We start from the raw sequence: 19,427 nt of genomic DNA, 5'->3' as shown, positions 1-19,427 counted from the left end.
ATCCTCTGCTTGTTACAGAAGATGCTATCCAGGTCTTGATCTTTGCTGCCAAACAACTGTAAGACAGACACACCCAGCCTCACTGCAACATCTAGAAGGAGTCTAGTGTTGTCCAGCTATTTGGCAGGATAGATCAACCTGTGCTGGTCAGGGAGGATGCCTTCCTTGACTTGGTTCTTACCTTGACACTCTCCATGGTGTCACTGGGCTTCACCTCCAGGGTGATGCTCGTGCCAGACAGGGTTTTCTTGACGATCTACATCCCACATCTGAGATGCTGCACCAGGTTCAGGGTAGACTCCTGGATTTTGAAATCTGACAGGCTTCTGTCTTCCAGCTCTTTGTGAGATAAATGTTTTCTGGTTGGGAAGATTTCTTTCCATGTCTTGGATCTTTGTCTTGCCATTCTCAATGGTGTCACTGGGATCCACCTCCAGGGTGAAAGTCATGCCAGTTAGAGTCTTTATGAAAATCTACATCCCACCTTGGAGGTGCAGGACCAGGTGCAGGTCAGACTCCTTCTGGATGTTTTGGTCAGGTAGGGTGCACCAATCTTCTACTTGTTGCCAGCAAAGTCACCCACTGCTAGTCAAGGAGTATGTGTTTCTTGACTGAGATCTTTACTTGCCATTCTCTATGGTTTTACTGAGCTGCACTGCCAGGGTGATGGTCGTGCCTGTTAGGGTTTCATGAAGATGTGCATCCCATCTCTGAGGCACAACACAAGGGGCAGGGTGGACTCCTACTAGATGTTGTAGTCATACATGGTGCTGTCTTCAGTTCTTTGCTAGATCAACCTCAACTAGTTGTGAATAATGCCTTCCTTGTCTTGAATATTTGCCTTGACATTCTCAATGGTGTCACTGGGCTCCACCACCAGGGTGATTGTCATGCCAGTCAGAGTCTTCATGGAGATATGCATCCCACCTAAGAGGTATAGCACCTGGTACAGAGTGGACTCCTCCTGGGTGTTGTAGTCAGACAGTGTGTGCCTGTCTTCCAGCTATTTGTCAGCAAAGAACAATGTCTCCTAGTTAGAAGGATACCTTTCTTATCTTGGATCTTTGCCTTGACATTCTCCATTCTGTCACTTGGCTCCACCTCAAGGGTGATAGTCATGCTGGTCAGGGCCTTCATGGAGATCTGCATCACACCTCAGAGACACTTCATGAAGTGCATGGTGAACTTCTCCTGGATGTTCAATTAAGACTGGGTGCACCTGTCTTCCACCTCTTCCCCTCAAAGATCAACCTCTGCTGGTCAGGGAGGATGCCTTCCTTTCCTTGGATCCCTGCCTTGACCTTCTCAATGGTGACACAAGCTCCACATCCAGAGTGATTGTTGTGGCTTTCAGGTTCTTCCAGAAGATGTGCATTCCACCTGTGAGGGGCAGCACCAGGTGCAGGGTGGACCCCTGGATATTGTAGTTGGACAGGGTGCTGTCTTCTGGCTCTTTGCTAGATCAACCTCTGCTGGTCGGAAGAATGCCTTCCTTGACTTGGATCTTTGCCTTGACATTCTCATTGGTGTCAATGAGCTCCACTTCCAGGCAGGTGCCAAGCCTGTCAGATTCTTCATGGAGATCTGCATCCCAACTCCATGGTGTAGACCAGGTAGCAGTGGACTCCTTCTGGATGTTCAAGTAAGACAGGGTGCACCAGTCTTCTAGCTGTTGCCAGGAAACATAAACCAGTGCTGGTTAGGGAAAATGTCATCCTGTCTTGGATAGTTACCTTGACATTCTCAATGATGTCAATGAGCTCCGCCTCCAGGTTACGGTCTTGCTTGTCAGGGTAATCATTAAGATCTACATCCCACTTCTGAGGCAAGGAATTCATCTCCCCCAAGCAGTAGTGGTTGATCTTTGCAGGCAAATATCTGGAAGAGAGGCACACCCTGTCTGACTACAACATCCAGGAGGAGTTCACACTGTACCTGGTGCTGCAGCTCAGAGGTGGGATGCAGATCTCCATGAAGACCCTAACTGGCATGACCATCACTCTGGAGGTGGAGCACATGACATGGAGGTGACACCATGGAGAATGTCAAAGCAAGAAACAAATCAAGGAAGTCATGCTCCCTGAGCAGCACCGCTTGATTTTTTCTACCAATCAGCTGTAAGACAGACACACCCTGTTTCACTACAATATCCAGAAGGAGTCTAGTGTTGTCCAGCTGTTTGCCAGTAATAATCAACCTGTGCTGGTCAGGGAGGATGCCTTCCTTTTCTTGGTTCTTGCCTTGATATTCTCCATGGTGTCACTGAGGTCCGCTTCTAGGTTGGTGGTCATTCCAGTCAGGGTCTTCATGAATATCTGCATCCCCCTCTGAGAAACTGTACCAGGTGCAGTGTGGACTCCTCCTAGATGTTGTAGTCAGATAGGTTGCACCCATTTTCCAGGTATTTGCCAGCAAAGATTAACCTCTGCTACTCAGGGAGGAATCTTTCCTTTTCCTGGATCCCTACCATGTCATTCTCTATGGTGTCCATGATCTCTACCTCCAGGGTGATTGTTGTGTCTGTCAGGGTTTCATGAATATCTGCATCCAACCTCTGAGGCACAACACAAGGTGCAGGGTAGACTCTTCCAAGATGTAGTCAGACAGGTTGTTGTCTTCTTGCTCTTTGCTAGATCAATATCTGCTGATCAGAAAAATGCCTTCCTTCTTAAAATCAGCATACTACAGAGATACAGCCACATCAATGTTCATAGCTGCTCAATTGACCATAGCCAGATTGTGGAACCAACCTAGATGCCCTTCAGTTGATGAATGGATAAAGAAACTGTGGTATAGATATATCAATGGAATATTACTCTGCCATGAAAAATGGTAAAATTATGGCATTTGCAGGCAAATGGATGAAATTGGAGAATATCATGCTAAGTGAGATAAACCAATCTCAAAAAACTAAAGGACAAATGATCTCGCTGATAAGCGGATGAGGACATATAATGGGGGGTAGAAGGGGTTAGCGTTAGTGTTAGGGTTAGGTTTAGGGTTAGGGATAAGGAGGGTGGTAAGAATGGAGGAGGAAAGGACTGTATAGAGGGAAAAGAGTGGTGGGAGGGGTGGGGGTGAGGGAAAAAAAAAGAAAAATGCCTTCCTTGACTTGGATCTTTGCCTTGACATTCTCAATGGTGTCACTGAGGTCCACCTCCAGGGTGATGGTCATGACTGTCAAAGTCTTCATGAAGATCTGCATCCCACCTCTGAGATGCACCACCAGGTACAGGGTGGACTCCTGGATGTTGGAATCCTACAAGGTACTGTCTTCCAGCTCTTTGTGAGAACAATCTCTGCTTGTCAGGAAGATTGCATTCCTTGTCATGGATATTGGCCTTGCCTTTCTCAATTGTGTCATTTTTCTCCACTTCCAGGGTTATGGTCATGCCACTCAGGGTCTTCTTTGAGATCTGCATCTTATCTCTGAGGTTCAGCACCAGGTTCAGGGTGCACTCCTTTTGGATAATTAGGCAACAGGGTGCACCAGTCTTCTAGCTGTTGGCAGCAAATGACAACCTCTACTGGTCAGGGAGGATGCCTTCCTTGACTTGCATATTTGCCTTGACATTCTCAATTTTGTCACTACTTCCACCTCTTAGGTGATGGTCGTGTGGGTCAGGGTCTTAATGAAAATCTGCATCCCACCTCTGAGGCATAGCACCAGGTGCAGTGTGGACTCCTGGATATTATAGTCAGACATGGTGCCCTCTTTCAGCTCTTCGCTAGATCAAGCTCTGCTGATCAGAAGAATCCCTTCCTTGTCTTGGATGTTTGCCTTGACATTTTCAACTGCATCCCACATCTGAAGTATAGCACCAGGTGCTGGTGGACTCCTTCTAGATCTTCAACTAAGAAAGGATGCTTAGTTGAAGTCATCCAGCTGTTGCCAGCAAACATCAACTTCCGCTGGTTATGGGATATGCCATCCTGGTCTTGGATCATTACCTTGACATTCTCATTGGTGTCAATGGGTTCCACTGCCAGGTTGGTAGTGTTGGTACTCAGGGTCCTCATGAAGTAGTACATCCCACCTCTGAAACAAGGAATTCATCTCCCAAGCATCAGTGGTTGATCTTTCCTGGCACAGAGCTGGAAGGTAGGCATACCCTGTGTGACTACAACGTCAAGAAGGAGTCCACAGTGCACCTGTGCTGCACCACAGAAGTGGGATGCAGGTCTTCAGGAAGACTATGACTGGCATAACCATCACCCTAGAGGTGGAGCCCAGTGACACCATTGAGAAAGGCAAGGCAAAGCTCCAAGCAAGGATGGAAATTTTCCCAACCAGCACAGATTGATATCACAAAAAGCTGGAAGACAGTAGTAACCTGTCAGACTTCAACATCCGTGAGTCCTACCTGCACTTGGTGCTACATCTCAGGGGTGGGATGCAGATCTTCACGAAGACCCTGACTGGCACGAGCATCACCCTGGAGGTGGAGCCTAGTGACACCATGGAGAATGCCAAGGCAAGAACCAAGTCAAGGAAGGCATCCACCATGGAGAATGCCAAGGCAAGAACCAAGTTAAGGAAGGCATCCTCCCTGAGCAGCACAGGTTGTTCTTTGCTGGCAAATAGCTGGATGACAGTGGACTCATTCTGGACATTGTAGTGAGACAGGGTGTGTCTGCCTTATACCTGTTTGCCAGCAAAGATCAAGCTGTGCTGGTCAGGGAGGATGCTGCACATGCTCTCAGAGCATTCTCTGAGACAAGGAATTCATCTCCCCCAAGCAGCAGCGGTTGATCTTTCCTGGAACAGAAATGGAAGATAGGCACTATAACATCTTTAACTTCTGTGACTATAACATCAAGGAGGAGTCCACACTGCACCTGGTGCTGCGCCTCAGAGGGGGGATGCAGATCTTCATGAAGATCCTGACTTGCAAGACCATCATCCTGGAGGTGGAGCCCAGTGACACCATTGAGAATGTTAAGGCAAAGATCCAAGAAAAGGAAGGCATTCTTCCTGACCAGCAGACATTGATCTAGCAAAGAGCTGGAATACAGGCACACCCTGTCTGCACCATCAAGAGGAAGTACACCCTTCACCTGGTTCTGCATGTCAGAGGTGGGATACCATCACCTGCATGTGGAACCTAGTGACACCATTGAGAATGTCAAGGCAAGAACCAAGTCAAGGAAGGCAACCTCCCTGACCTGTACAGTTTGATCTTTTCTGCCAAACAGCTAGAAGACAGGTGCACTCTTTCTCACTACAACATCCAGGAAAAGTCCTCCCTGCACCTGGTACTGCATCTCTTCATGTTTCAACATGGAGAATGCATCCTTCTTTGTGTGGTCTGAAAAGGGCTCCCATGTATGAACTCATGATGGCTCAATTGCAGTCCAATTTTGGAGTCTTCCATTTCTGTAGCCAGGCAGTAGTTAATATCATTTCCCATGTCAGTCTAGTGTACTTACATATTTGGTCTAAAGGCATTTTGCAGCACACATAAAGGAGTTAGTGGGTTCTTTGTTTTGTGAATTCAATGAATGAATATCACAGATACCAATAGTGGACAGATGAGGGTCAATTATCAGAGATTAGGAAAATAATGGAATGACAGGTGATCTTCTTCATGGGTGGGGTTCCAAAGAGGGTGACCAGTGAGTGGCTGTTGTCTTGGGAGTTATATACATCTAAGGGGTAATGAAAATCAGCAAAAGTGAGGCACTGAGAAACTCAGTGAGATCCTGTCTAAATAAAATACAAAAAGGGCTGGGGATGTGGCTCAGTGGCCTGTGGTTTCAATCCCTAGTATGCCCCTAAAAAAATCTAAGTCATCTAAAATTTAGCATTTGATCATCCCAAAATAGTCAATTTGACTCAGTTGGACAGGTATTAAAATTCATTCATCAAGCTAGTTAAGATAATCTTTATATATTACACTATTTTAGGACATGGAATGCTGCTATATGTGTTTTCTTTTAAGAAGGATCTCTTTCTAGTAAACTGTGATCTTCCTATCCAGGAGGAAAACAACTCATTTTTACCTCACCCGGTGCCTAGGCACAGTGTCTGGTACAGATTAAATAGCCAACTGATAAAGAATGAAGGCATGAATGCTCAACGTTTACAGTGAGCATATTATGTGCCAGGCATTTTTCTAAACATGTAATATTAGTATTTCCTTAATTCTGGCCCTAAACCAGCAGTCTCAGAGCATCATCTGAAATTTTTCTGAAGTACAAATTCTCAATCAGAAATCCTCTTGCCCTCATCTCTTTCCCTCATTCTCTCAGGTCAGTGTTGAATAAATATTAATTGTAACTGTTCAATGAGGAGAAGAAACATATGAATGCACTATAAAATCCAATGAAAGACTTGTCATCTTAAGATTTTCTTTGTGTGGTGTTGGGGATTGAACCCAGGGCCTCATGCATGCCAGGCAAGCACATTACCACTGAGCTACATCCTCAGACCATTGAGATTGTTTTTCAGAAAATAAAAAAATTTTATTTTTTCAAGTTTATAAGATATTTCTCATTATATATATTATTATGGTCAAGGAATCTACAGCCATGAATGACCAGTCACATACATACATCCAATCCAATTGATGCCTTCCAGCTAAAAGAGGCATCTGAAATCCAGAAAGCCATGTTGGGAGTAGAGGTCATCACTAATGGGATGGCTCCTGTCAGTGCATTAGGAAGCTCCCGAGGAGCTTGGTTGTTAGAGCTGACTCAGAGCAGGGGAAGGGACAGACAGCACATTTTCAGGATTAAGCCATTATTTTCAGCTGGCGCAAGTTCTGTTCTGGCACAAGTTCATTTTCTTTTCAAAAATTCTTAAAATAATATTGAGTAATTACTACAAATTTCTATGAAATTTTTGAAAGAAATAAATGGCTTTAAGGAAATGAATCAAATCTTATGTGTAATTTCAGATATTATAAAAACTGTTCACTCTGTGGAAATTTAATTATTTACCATGAGATAATATGCAGTACAAAAAAAAAAAAAAAACCCAGAAACACAGTCTATGCTTATCTAGTGATTAGTACAGAAAATGCCCATGCTGAAGAGGGCATTGCCTTTGTTTTATTTATATAATTCACTGAGTTTTATGACCTACAAAATGTTTTTAATTTCTAAATATCTATTTTAAAATTTCTGTGTTGATAATTTTTAGTCCTAATTTTGATGACAGTTTAACAGTATTCCCTGTGGAAAATGTAGCACAACTGAATTTATTGCAAAATCAATTAGCCTTACTTCTTTGCTTCAAAATAATTAAGAGGCAGAATTGAGACAACCTCCATTGACCAATTTAAAACATACATCTCAATTTCAATTCTCTGTTATTTCTGTCCCTGAAAAAAAAGAAAAAAGAAATTTATGGATTATTCTCACTTCTTTTATCACCTACATCCATAGATTTCAGATGGAAATTAATATTTGATAATAAATGCAAGTATATGAAGATGAAAAAATCATATTAAGAGTTTTGATTTACCTGCCAAGTGAAATAAGCCATACTCAGAAAATCAGTGGTTGAATGTGGAAGCTCCTGGGTGGGAGAATAAGAACAAAGGGGTCTCAGGCAAATAAAAAAAGACCAACAGAGCAGAAGATGAGGATCCAGTCAGAGGGAGGAGAGGGCAACATGAGGAAGTATTGGGTACGAAATCTACTGAATTATGCTATGTCCATGTATGAACGAACTTACTACACTGAGTTGTGTGTGTGTGTGTGTGTGTTTGACTATAATGCACTAACCAAAATAAAAACAATAATGAAAAGAGATCAGTAGGTAAAGCAAACAGATTGAGAGAGAAGAAGGTTCTGGGTAATTTGAGTAATCCAATTATGTCTTCTGCATGTATGAATACAGTATAATGAATCCCAATACTACCCATAATTTCAAAGTACCAAAAAAAGCCTTAAAAAGAGTTTTGATTTAGATGAGTCCAAACTCAACTGCCAACTTATGTTATGACTTTGTGTGAGTTAGTCATTTTTTTCTATTGTCTTCCTACCCTAAAATAGACACCACCTGTTCCTCTATTGAAAATTACTCCATGCCGGCATAATATTTAGAGATTATCAGAAAGAAAATGGCAGAGGAGAATTGAGCATCTTTATAAGGTAGGTTACTCTAAATACAAACATTGAGATAGAGAGAAAACTGCCATTAGAACTATCAAAAAATAAAGCCAAAGATGTGAGTTTACCCCCATGCCAGGATAGTGACTGGCGTAAGTGCAAAATTACCCACAATTCTGTGTTCAAAACAAACAGAGAAACTGCAACTATATGCTATATATAAACACATTCTCAGGCTTATGTGTATATAGCACAGTACATTTCATCTCAAGCACTGCTCAAGGAAATTAAATGGAAATGAATAAAGTATATCATTAAAGTATATCATTAAAGACAGATGCTAAAGTATATCATTAGAGGCTAAAGTATATCATTAAAGACAGATGTAAAAAAAAGATGTGAGAAATCTTAAATCACATTTTGAAAAGCAGCATCTAAACAATGAAACTTAGGGCTCTTTATATTTCTTTTTAAAATGATAGTTCTCATTTTAGTGATGGATCAACAAGATTCACCGTCTAGCTTTTTCAAAAAAATTAGACATTGCCAGGCATGATGGTACATGCCTATAATTCCAGCAGTTTAAGAGGTTGAGGCAGGAGCATCATTAGCTCAAAGTCAGACTCAGCAATTTAGGAACTCACTGAAACCCTGTCTCTAAATAAAATAAAATAGGATGGTGGATATGGTTCATTGGTTAAGCACCCTGGGTTCAATCCCCAGTACCAAAAACAAACTAAACCAACTAAAACTTAACATTTTGAAAAACTGATGGAGACCAGGTATATTTTTTTAATACAAGAGAAAGAGAGAACCTGGAAGAGTTTATAATGAATAAAATGATATCTTTTCCAGGACACAAGAAACAAAATGAGTGAATAGAGGACCTGCAACATGAGAAAAAAGACAGAATGTATTAGAAAAATAGTTATCTAGATATCCATGCTAAGTAACAAGTGGCCTTGCCTCCCCCCAGATTACTTACACATGCTAATAAGGAGAAAATTTTACTACTTGGCTCCTTAAACTTTCTCAATGAACAAATTAATTTGAGACACAAACTACAGTGAAACTTAAGCAATCAGAGATTTTGTTCTATTGCTTTTTAAATTTCTTAATATTTTTTGTTCTAACTATTGCTTTTAAAGGAATATCTTAGAATTAATAGATTTAGGCTTGGTATAGCAGCACATGCTTGTAATCTCAGTGGCTTGGGATGCTGAGGCAGGAGGCTCCCAAGTTCAAAGTCAATCTTAACAATTTAACAAGGCCCTAAGCAACTTAGTGAGACCCTGTCTCAAAGTAAAACCAAAAAGTACTGGTGATGTGGTCCAGTGTTTAAGTGCATCTGAGTTCAATCCCCAGTACTAAATTTTAATGATGTTAATAATGATGATGATGATAATAGTAATAATAATAATTACTAGACTTATCCAGAGTTATTTTTTCATTAGGCTTTTCTCTAGAATCTGCTCATTCCTATCAGTAAAATAACTAACCATAGCAAAATTAAAATGGAAAATGGAAAACGGATTACAAAAGTGATTTTGAAGAACAGCCTCATGAATTGTAATTAGTGGGCTCTGAGAATGATAGGTTTATTCTGGCTCAGTAGAGAAAAGGGCTAAAATAGCTGTTGCCATTTAATTAAAATTTGCTAGCCAAATGGCATTCTCCATAAGAGCTCTCTGGAAAAGGCCCGTGAGATATGCCATACCTGGACCCTGCAGCCTGCTGTGCTGCCTGCTCACCTGGCGCCTGCGGTGCTGATCAGAGAAGCAGCGCCCTCCACTCCGCACACAGGCCAATGGAGGCAGAGGGGGCGGTGTGGCTCCAGGCCTCCAAGACTAGCATTGCTCTACCCAGCAGGAGCAGGGCCAGGTGGAGTCAGTTGGTGATGCAAGTGTGAGGAGGCACCAGCGGACACCAGGAATGTGAGGAGGCCTGTGGCTGAGGCAGATCTGAGCATGAGAACAGAGATGGGGGCGCTGCAGCGGCGGCCCTCCCACAGCTTCCAGCCCAGCTCCCCTGCCCTCAACACCCTGTTAGCCTCTCACCTCAGCTCCAGCGGGTGCCCATCGCCTCTTCAGCTCCCTCCACCGCCGCCTCTGGACTGCCCCAGAGCTGGGGGCAGGGTGCCAGGGGGAAGCCTGGAGCGTGGCTCTCTGCTTCATTCATTTGCAGCCAACAGGAGCGTCAGACCCACTGTCCTCAGAGAGAAGAGCAAGAGGGGGCAGCATGGAATGAAAAGCCAGTCACCTGCTAGGATCCACTGTGCTTGGAGGCGCGGGGCAGGAAGGGGAGAGGGAGGTGGGATCCTCTCCCTCCCCCACCCACAGTTTCCCCAAAAATGGCTCCATTTATTCTCCGTGGAAGAAGGAATCCATCCAGCCCAACCTTCTCTTCCTCCTCCCCACCGCCTTTCTGCTCAGTCTTAGGAAGGGAAAATATAAAAGATTCCAATGTGGAGTCCATGCACGCCGCAAGCTGCTGGGTTTGCAGTTCCAGGAGATTGTTCTATGTCCTTTGTTCTAATGTGAGCGCAGGGAAGCAGTGGCATTGCTGTTTTTAGGATTCTTATTAAAGTACGCGCTGCACTGGGTTGCACAGTTTACCCCAGGGACCTGGTGTGGTGGAGAACTTTGAACCTGCAAACTTACAAAGGAAAAGGCCGAGTTACCAGGCTCTCCCTGAGTGTCCTGGAGAACGAATGACTAGTGAACTCATTTTTATAGGACTGGGTGAAGACGGTTTCAGCGTTTTCACAAATGTACACTCGTGTTGTGGAATAGAGTTGACCCCGATGTCCACGCAGCATTTTAACGCTTAATAAGCAAATGCTGCAATACGTGTAGGTATTGATGAGAGAAATCCTTTGACCTAAGAGAACTAATTGATTTATAGGCATCATTGAAAAATGAAAAATGATCTTGGGGGTGGAAAGCAACTTCAAAATAGCAAACAGAGAAATGCCTTTGGAAGTTATTCCACAGCAAAAAAAAAAAAAAAAAAAAAAAAAAAAAAAAAAAAAACCAGAAACTTCAGAACAAGTTCTCACTGGGCAAAATGGGGGAATGACCTATCTTATATTCCTAAAAGCTATTTCAAACTTATATTCCTAAATTTTCTAAATTTTTATTTTATTAGTCCTTAGCATTTGACATTACTTATGTGTAATTTGTCTTTAACTGACTCTGTTCTTGGGAGTTTGATAGGAGTCACTTTAAAGATACAGCTTCTTTGCCTAGGGAAATTTATATATTAGCCATGGTGATATTTAACAGACTTCTGATTACAAAGTTTAGCAGGTCAATTTAAACTTTTAATTATGTTAAAGGCCTTATAATCTTGAAATTTCTTCTCATAAAAATACTTGAATACAGAATTTTAAAAGACCGACTGTGAGAGATAGAAAGACCTAAAAATCAGTATAATCCAGGATTTTTCAAACTGGGTAGTTTGAAATCAATTTAATGCATTACGTTTGGGTTTCTGAAAATGAAACGAAGTAGAAAATATGAGGGTAAAACTAACGTTAAGAGTAAATATTGAGTCAGAGATCCATGACGCGTGCCTGTAATCCCACTTACTGGGGAGGCTGAGCAGGAGGAAGGCAAGTTTGAGACCAACCTCAGCAAGACCCTATTTCAAAAAAAAAAAAAAACAAAAACCTGAGGATGTAGCTCAGTGGTAGAGCAGTTGCCTATCATGCAGGAGGCCCTGGGTTCAATCCCCAGCACCAACAAAAGAAAAAAAAAAAAGACAAAACTATTTCAGATATATGCATATATACATCTGTGTGTTAATTACATTGTAAAGTGTCCAAATTTGGAAGTGTGTGGCTTTGGCTTATGAGAAGATTAATCCCAGCATTTAGGTGAGTGTCCTAAGTAACATGGTTCATTAGTAAAACCTTAAGAGTTGGCAGCTAAGCTCATTTGACCCTAATATGTGTTGTCAGTTAGTGAATGGTATATTTGTCAAATACCCAGCAAAGAAGTGTTTCATGAATTAGAGACAAAGAATATCAGGAAAAAATTGTATTCAAATCTGAAACTCCCAAGTGTTTAGATTGGATAGTCTTTTTTTTTTCCCCCATGGCAAAAGAAGACAATGAATATCTTGTATTTTTGAGACTTACATTATTTTTCATTCCTTCCTCAGTACTTTATTTAAAAAAATAATATCAAAAAGGGTTTTGCCAGGCTGGGGTTGTGGCTCAGTGGTAGAGTGCTTGCCTAGCATGAATGAGGCACTGGGTTCCATCCTCAGCACTATGAAAAAATAAATAAAATAAATGCATGGTGTCCATCTACAACTAAAAATATATTTTAATTAAAGGGTTTTGCCAATATTTTTCTTCTGGTTGTTGCCATTTTGCTGTAGAATATGGAGCAAATAACTGGAAAGCATAAAAAAAAAAAAAGGACGTGGGAACACATGGAACAGTGATGCAGCCTGTCAAGCTGACTGATGACTGCAGTAGTATGTGCTTGTGCTCTTCTTGAAATTCAAAATTTATTCCTAAATCTCATTAATTTATTAATTAATATAGAAGAACTTTACTTTCATTTAGCCTCAAATTTTTGGTAATATGATTAATGTGGTTATTTTTGTTCTTAACTCTTTGTAAGCTTTATTTTTTAAATGATATTGTATAGCTTCAGAGAGACAAACAGGATTTTTCACTTTTAATTTTCATTATAATGTTTTATTTTAAAAATTTAGCCATATGAGACATTTCATAGTGAACTTCCATGAACCTGTTGCCCAGCTTTAACAATCAAGAAAATTTGGCCTGTCTCATTTCATTTCTGCCCTGATCTATCCTCTACCACTGTATCATTCTAAAAGCAATTTCCAGATAGATAATTTCATCCACATAGTTTTTAAAATTAGCTTTGATATTTTAAACACTTATGGACTAGACTATTACAACTTTTTGTGTTTATCTCATTCAGTGGCATTATCGTTTACCTCAAATCATTTACTACTTTCTTCAAGTGTGTGTGTGTGTGTGTATGTGTGTGTGTGTGTGTGTGTGTGCGTGCGTGAACAAACTTCCTGGGGATTGAACCCAGGGCCTCAGGCATGCTAGGCAGGCACTCTATCACTGAGATATATTTCCAGCCCCACTTTCTTTCATTTTTAATTATACTGCTGCTGAACTTAATCTTAAATGTTATGAGGTGCTCAGTACTCCTTAGTCAAGTGCTATAGTATTGTTTTATGTTAGTGTCGTAAACTATGCAAAAACATCTTCATCAAATAAGTTTCAATCAAAAAAAATTATCAGTAAATTAATACTATTTTTGAGTGAACTTCTCTAAATGTCTTTAAAAGTTTAGGAATATGTAAAATAGGTAAATCACAATGACAAAACGTTTACTAATTTCTGTAGGGAAATGTTATTAAATTTCATCTAAATTGCTATTTCTTTCTTTAAAAATTAACTTTTAACCTAAATGAGAAAGTCCTTTTGAGACTGATAAATACATACTGATCCACTGAAGTCTTCAGACCATCCTTTGACACCACAGTCTTAGATTAGATATATATCTTAATAGACTAGCATATATGTATGCAGGACAGTTTTGCCCTCTTGGTCCAGGAATTTTTGTTTGCTTCATAGGTCAATTCTGTGGAACTCCAGAAATTACTACTTTTTTCTTACAAATAATAAATAATAGATATTTTTAAAAGATTTAAAGCTACCTAAAATTATTTTCAAAATAGTTAATTATATAACAATCCAGTGATGTTGGAATCTAAAACTAAAATGTAATACTGAAAGCTTTTATTGTGTTCATTATAATTTGTCTTTAGATCTTCAGAACTATATTGATAAATAACTGCTATCATATTTTTGAGGGTTCACAACAGGCATATATAAGTAGTTTGTAATGTTATTTTTGTACTGTTAAATTTTGATAACAGTTTAATAATTGTAAGAAAAAAATAGACTCTGGTTGGGATTGTGGATCAGTGGTAGCATGCTCATCTAGGACATGAGAGGCTCTGGGTTTGATCCTCAGCACCACATAAAAATTTAAAAAAGGTATTGTGTCCACCTACAACTAAAGCTTATATTTATAAAATAAAAAAGAAAATAGACTCTTTTATGCACTAATTATATTTAGATTCTTCTACTTTTTAGATGATGTATTCTCATGGTGATCTTAGACTTTATGCATTTTAGAGGTACTGCATTTATCTTCTATTCTGTTAGAGATTTTGCTGTGATTTTATGTGCTTGTATTTCCAGGAGATATTCATTAAAGATATATGCAGAAATGTTAAAGTCTAGTATAATGAATTTAAGTCAGTGTAACTATAATTTTAAAGGTTATGACATCTGAGTCTGTTCACTCCATTAATATTTATTATTAAAGCTTCAGAAAGTCACTACTTAAAAAAATAGATGTTATAATGAGCCAGAAGTAACAGAACATTGTCTCACATTATCTTCACGCACATTAGTGATTTGAGATGGAAAAACTCTTCCCTGGAAAAAACAAAGGAAATATTAACATTCTTAGATATAGTCAGTCTACCATGCCATTACCACACTTGAGATGTAAAGATTTTTCACAGTTAGAAATTTGATAACATCATAAGAAATAAAAGGAAGGAGAACTTTGAATACTGTAATCAATTATTTTCACATGGGCTGGGGATGTAGCTCAGTGGTAGACTATTTGCTTGGCATATACAAGGAACTAGGTTTGATCCCCTGTGCTATTTTTTTTAAATCTTCATCTGCAAGGCTAAGAAGGCAAAACAGTTACCCAGGTAATTCGAGAATACAATGATTTGTTTTACAATGATCCATGCATTTGAGGCAAAACTGGAGTTTATCCCTAAATGTATACTGTCCTTCCTTCTCATGTACTTCTCAGATCTCACTGCAATCTGGTTCTTCCTCCCACTTCCTGCCTCCACTCTACACTATTCTCTCCATAGGCCCCATGTGCATCCTACCATTGTTTCTTCTCATTCTACAAGAAGGTATCACTTCTTTTCAGTCTTGAAGTGATGGATCTCACACTCTCCTTTCTTCTCCTTCTATGTGCCACAACACTATTTCCTTTTATTGTCATTGTTTTGGCAGTACTGGGTTTCAAAATGAGGGCCTTGTGCATGCTAGGCAATTCTGCTACCACTGAGCTGTAATACCAGCCCCAAAACAGTAATTTGGGTTTTGTCTATCCCTGCATACCTAACTCAATCTCTTATTTCTTCTAGTTGTTCTGCCCTGTAAATGTTTGTCTTCCCCAGGATTCTCTCTATAGTCCTTTGCACTTATCTTAGCTCTCTTCTTGGATAATCTCATCTATTCCCATAGCTTCAGCTACAAACTCTACAGAGAGGTTTAATTCCTATTTCCATTGTGCATCCCATGTCTGCATTTCTAATTTCTGGACAGATGTTTTCTAGACCACTTTGTAAATTGCTCAAACTCAGTTGATCTCTACCACACTTGGCTAAGACCAGATCCCAAGTTTCATTCTTAGACAAGAATGAAACCCAATCAGTCACCCTAGAAGGAGCTTCATCTTTGGCTCCTCCCCCTCCTTTGTACTCCATAGCCAAACACTATATGTTAATAATTCTTTCTAAAAGAGCCCTCACATTTGTCTTCTCCTTGCTCTTCTCACTACTACTTCCTTCATTTAGCGTATACTCACTTCTTCCCTTTGTGACTTCAGGGGCCCTTGATCTTCCTAACAAAAATTCTTTCCATTCACTTTGTCTTCCATATTGCCATCAGAATTAACTTGCAAAAATATTAATTTTAAAACACTCTCAGTGTCCATACAGAATACAATTCAAGTATTCTAGTGTACACTTTTGAAGTGTTGGAATATTGCTCCTGTCTGGCTCTGTGGCCTCATCTCCTGCCCCTTCCTCTCTGTCCCTAAAGATGAGGTCTTGCTATTTTGCTGAGAATCTCACTAAGTTGCTCAGCTAATGCTGGCCTCAAACTTGTGATCCTTCCATATCTGTTTCCTGAGTTGCTGCGACTGCAGGTGTGCACCATCATGCCTTGTGGACCACAATATACTAATACCACTGAGCTTACAGAATTTAGGTTGAGTTTGCTTTAAGAAAAAGATCCAAATCAATTTTTGAAAATAACCAGACCCCTTTCAACCTCTAATATCCTGTTGCAATGTTGATTCACCACTTCAGCAGGTGTTTTGTGGAGATCTCCTACCAAAGTACAAGCCCTTTTTAATTTTGAAGGCTCACAAGCTGACAGCCCCAGGAAGTAAGACTCTGGAGTTCACACACTCTCAGAGCACAGCTCTGATGGGGGGTCTGTCACCTTGTTCTGACTCATTATCTAAAAATCAAAAAGAGGTTTCACAACTATGAACTTTAGGAGCAGAACTCTAAGATGTTTTTTTGCTTGTGTATTTGTTTGCATACTGGGTCTCTAAACATCTGAAACTTCACAGGGCATCCATATCACTGACTCTTGTTTGATATGCTGTCTCTGTGACAAGGATTAATGATCTTCTTGAGAGTCAAGATTTCTGTGTTGCTTTGGGGGAAAAAATTGACTCTGGGCTTACTGCTTGACCTACATCTCAAATGCTCTATTTTAAATGGTGGCACAATTACTATTTTACCCATTCTGTGTGTGAAGCCAAAACAAAGATCAAACAGCTGCTCTTTTGAGACCTAAACCACCTTTTCCCCCCATTCCAAGTGAAGTAAAACCAAGTTTATTAGTTTTCTCCTAAGAAGTCATATTTGATACACTAAGAATTTCTTCTTATTTTATACTAAGAATTTCTAGACATTTTCACCAAACTTCCAGAACCATAGATTTTACAGGAAAATCCCCTACCAACCAAATAGTATCCAATAGATGAATTCTGAGTTTCAACTAGATGACCTTCTTTACATATGTATGATATGAAGGATAGCTTTGCTCAAAGGGAATGCATGTCAGGAGAAATGGGTTGAAGAGATTCATCAAGCTGGAAGGGAGCAGAGATTTTCTCGACTATTAATCAATCCCTTCACTTGGAAGAAGAGAAAAATGAACTTAGAGAAGGAAGGACAGTTTTTTCAACAAATAGTGTTAGAACAAGAGGATGTCCCAGGCAGCAAAGGGGTAGGGAGAAAGGAAGGAAGGAATGGAGGAAGGAAAGGAACCTCACCCTGAAACTCACACCATGTACAAATATTCATTCAAAATGGTTCATGGATTTAAATGTAAAATATAAAGCCATAAAGAAAAGGAAAGAGGTGCTGGGGAGATAGCTCAGCTGGTAGAGTGCTTGCCTCGCAAGCAGGCCCTGGGTTTGATTCCCAGTACTGCAAAAAAAAAAAAAAAAAAAAAAAAAGGAAAGTGAAGCTCAGCAAGGGAACTTGGTTTGCCAGAGTTCACCTATCGACTTAGACCTGACACAAAATATTGCTTTGATAAATTATTATTCTCCAGTTTAACAAAGTTCATTTGGCCCTAATAATTCTGCTGCACCTTCCTCATTCAGAGTAAATGGTTTCCTCTCTCTTAATAGGGTACTTGTTCATGCCCTTTTGGCCTTGAAATGCCTTGTTCATATACTTTATTACTCAGTCAGCATTCACTGGGTAACTGCCCTGTGCCAGGCTTCCTGCAGGGTCTCAAGCCTCAGGACATGGTTCCCAGGTCAAGGGCCTCAGAGGCTCTGGGGGAGGGAATGCATGCTCATCCTAATGAGACTCAAACCCTTTAGGGCAACAAGGGAGCTTTGCCTTTCTTCTCACCAGATGAGCAGGGCCAATCTGTGCTCTGCACACGTGACACAGTTTGGTGATTGGACATTTTGAGTTGCAGGACACTGCTGTCCCTCCTGAGTGGAGGACTGAGGTTCACAGAGATTAAAGGGCACATGCTTCATAAGGTGAGAGAGAGCACAGGCCACTCCAGGGGACTGGCAGCCACCTGGTCCATCCCTTATTCTGCACCAGGCATTGGTTATGGGGGTACACGCCAATGGCAAGAGCCTGGCCAGGGCAAGGACACACCAAAGCTCCGCAGGCGCCTCCGCAGTGCACAGCCTGCTGCCTGGTGGGATAATGACAGCTGTCTGTCCCACCCAGGCCCACCCTGCAGCACCTGGAAAGTGAGTCTTAAAGCTGCTGGACTGCGGGATGCGGGGGTTCCACTGCATTTCTATTTTCTGCTCCATCTCCTTGTGGGAATGTGCGGAATTTTTGCTCTGGAAAGTCGGAGGTCACCTACAACCTCCCTCCTGCCACCTCCTCAGCCTGGGGTTTCTTGTTTTTCCTCAGAAAATGTTCGATGCCTGCGAAAAACTTTAAAATGAAACTTAAAGTCTGAAGATAAAAAAATTCAACATGAAGACCTTGGGACTAATGAGGCCCAAGCGCCCTTCCTCCAGAGACCTAGACCCTACATAACCCTCACCTCAGGGATCTAGCCTCAATCTCAACCAACTCTGAGGCCTCTTGCACCGCAAACCGCTGCCCTCGGGCTCATGAATAATCAGATCAGTCTTCCTGGGTGGGGCATGGCTTCCTCATAAATAAACAGCCCGGTCTTCCTGGGCGGGGCCTACACCTACTCATGAATAAACAGCCAGGCCTTCCTGGGCGGGGCCTTAACCTCCTCATGAATAAATGGCCAGGCCTTCCTGGGCAGGGCCTACGCCTCCTCATGAATAAACAGCCAGGCCTTCCTGGGCGGGGCCTACATCTCCCCATGAATAAAGAGCCTGGCCTATTGTGAAACAGAGAAACAACATGTATCCCATTTGTTTACAATAAAAAAAAAAAAAAAGAAAAAAAACCTTAAAAAAAAAAAAAAAAAAAAAGCCTGGCCTTCCTGGGCGGGGCCTACGCCTTCTCATGGCTAATGTATTTCTCTCTGCTGCTTCAGGAGCGGGGGTGGAGCTCAACCTCATGAATATGCAAAGCAGAGGCGAGTGGCCGTTAACGCTCCTCTGAAAGGCAGACCCCTCACAGCGGCTCTGGCTCCCATGCAGAGCCCTCTTGCAAGCCAGGGCCGCCTCTCTCCCGCCCTTCCCAGGGCTCGCGCTGCGCTCCTGGGCTCGAGGGACCCTCAGGGAGCGCGCTGCCTCAGGAGCCGGGGGGCGACCAGGGACCCACATCAAGTTCACGGGGCCTCAGGAACTTGTGCCCCAGGCTGAGGCGCCTGGGGCTTCCTGAGGCGGCGCCCGTCCTCCAAGTATGCCAGGTATGCCAGGCTGGGCGGTGAGGTCCCTGGGGACCTTGGGGCTCACAGGACAGGCCACTGCACTGGGGACCCAGAGACACCAGGCCAGCGCAGGGTGGGGTGGCGGAGGTGGCGGGGCAGGCTGGACCCTGGAGGGACTTGGGGTGGGACA

General features: G+C 41.6%; 1 protein-coding gene across 1 annotated transcript; it reads right to left on the bottom strand.

The window, feature by feature from the left end:
- Positions 1 to 1,462: 1,462 nt before the first annotated feature.
- Positions 1,463 to 4,032, bottom strand: LOC306652508 (polyubiquitin-B-like; the record flags this gene model as incomplete). Its single annotated transcript, XM_079125366.1, has 4 exons — positions 1,463 to 1,669; positions 1,734 to 1,878; positions 3,271 to 3,461; positions 3,952 to 4,032. The coding sequence occupies 4 exons, from the start codon at positions 4,030 to 4,032 to the stop codon at positions 1,463 to 1,465; spliced, it is 624 nt and encodes a 207-aa protein (XP_078981492.1).
- Between the last annotated feature and the right edge of the window lie 15,395 nt (positions 4,033 to 19,427).

Source organism: Sciurus vulgaris, assembly GCF_902686455.1.
Source record: "Sciurus vulgaris genome assembly, contig: HiC_scaffold_256_arrow_ctg1, whole genome shotgun sequence".
Lineage (NCBI taxonomy): Eukaryota > Metazoa > Chordata > Mammalia > Rodentia > Sciuridae > Sciurus > Sciurus vulgaris.
This window is presented reverse-complemented; position numbering and strand designations above follow the sequence as displayed.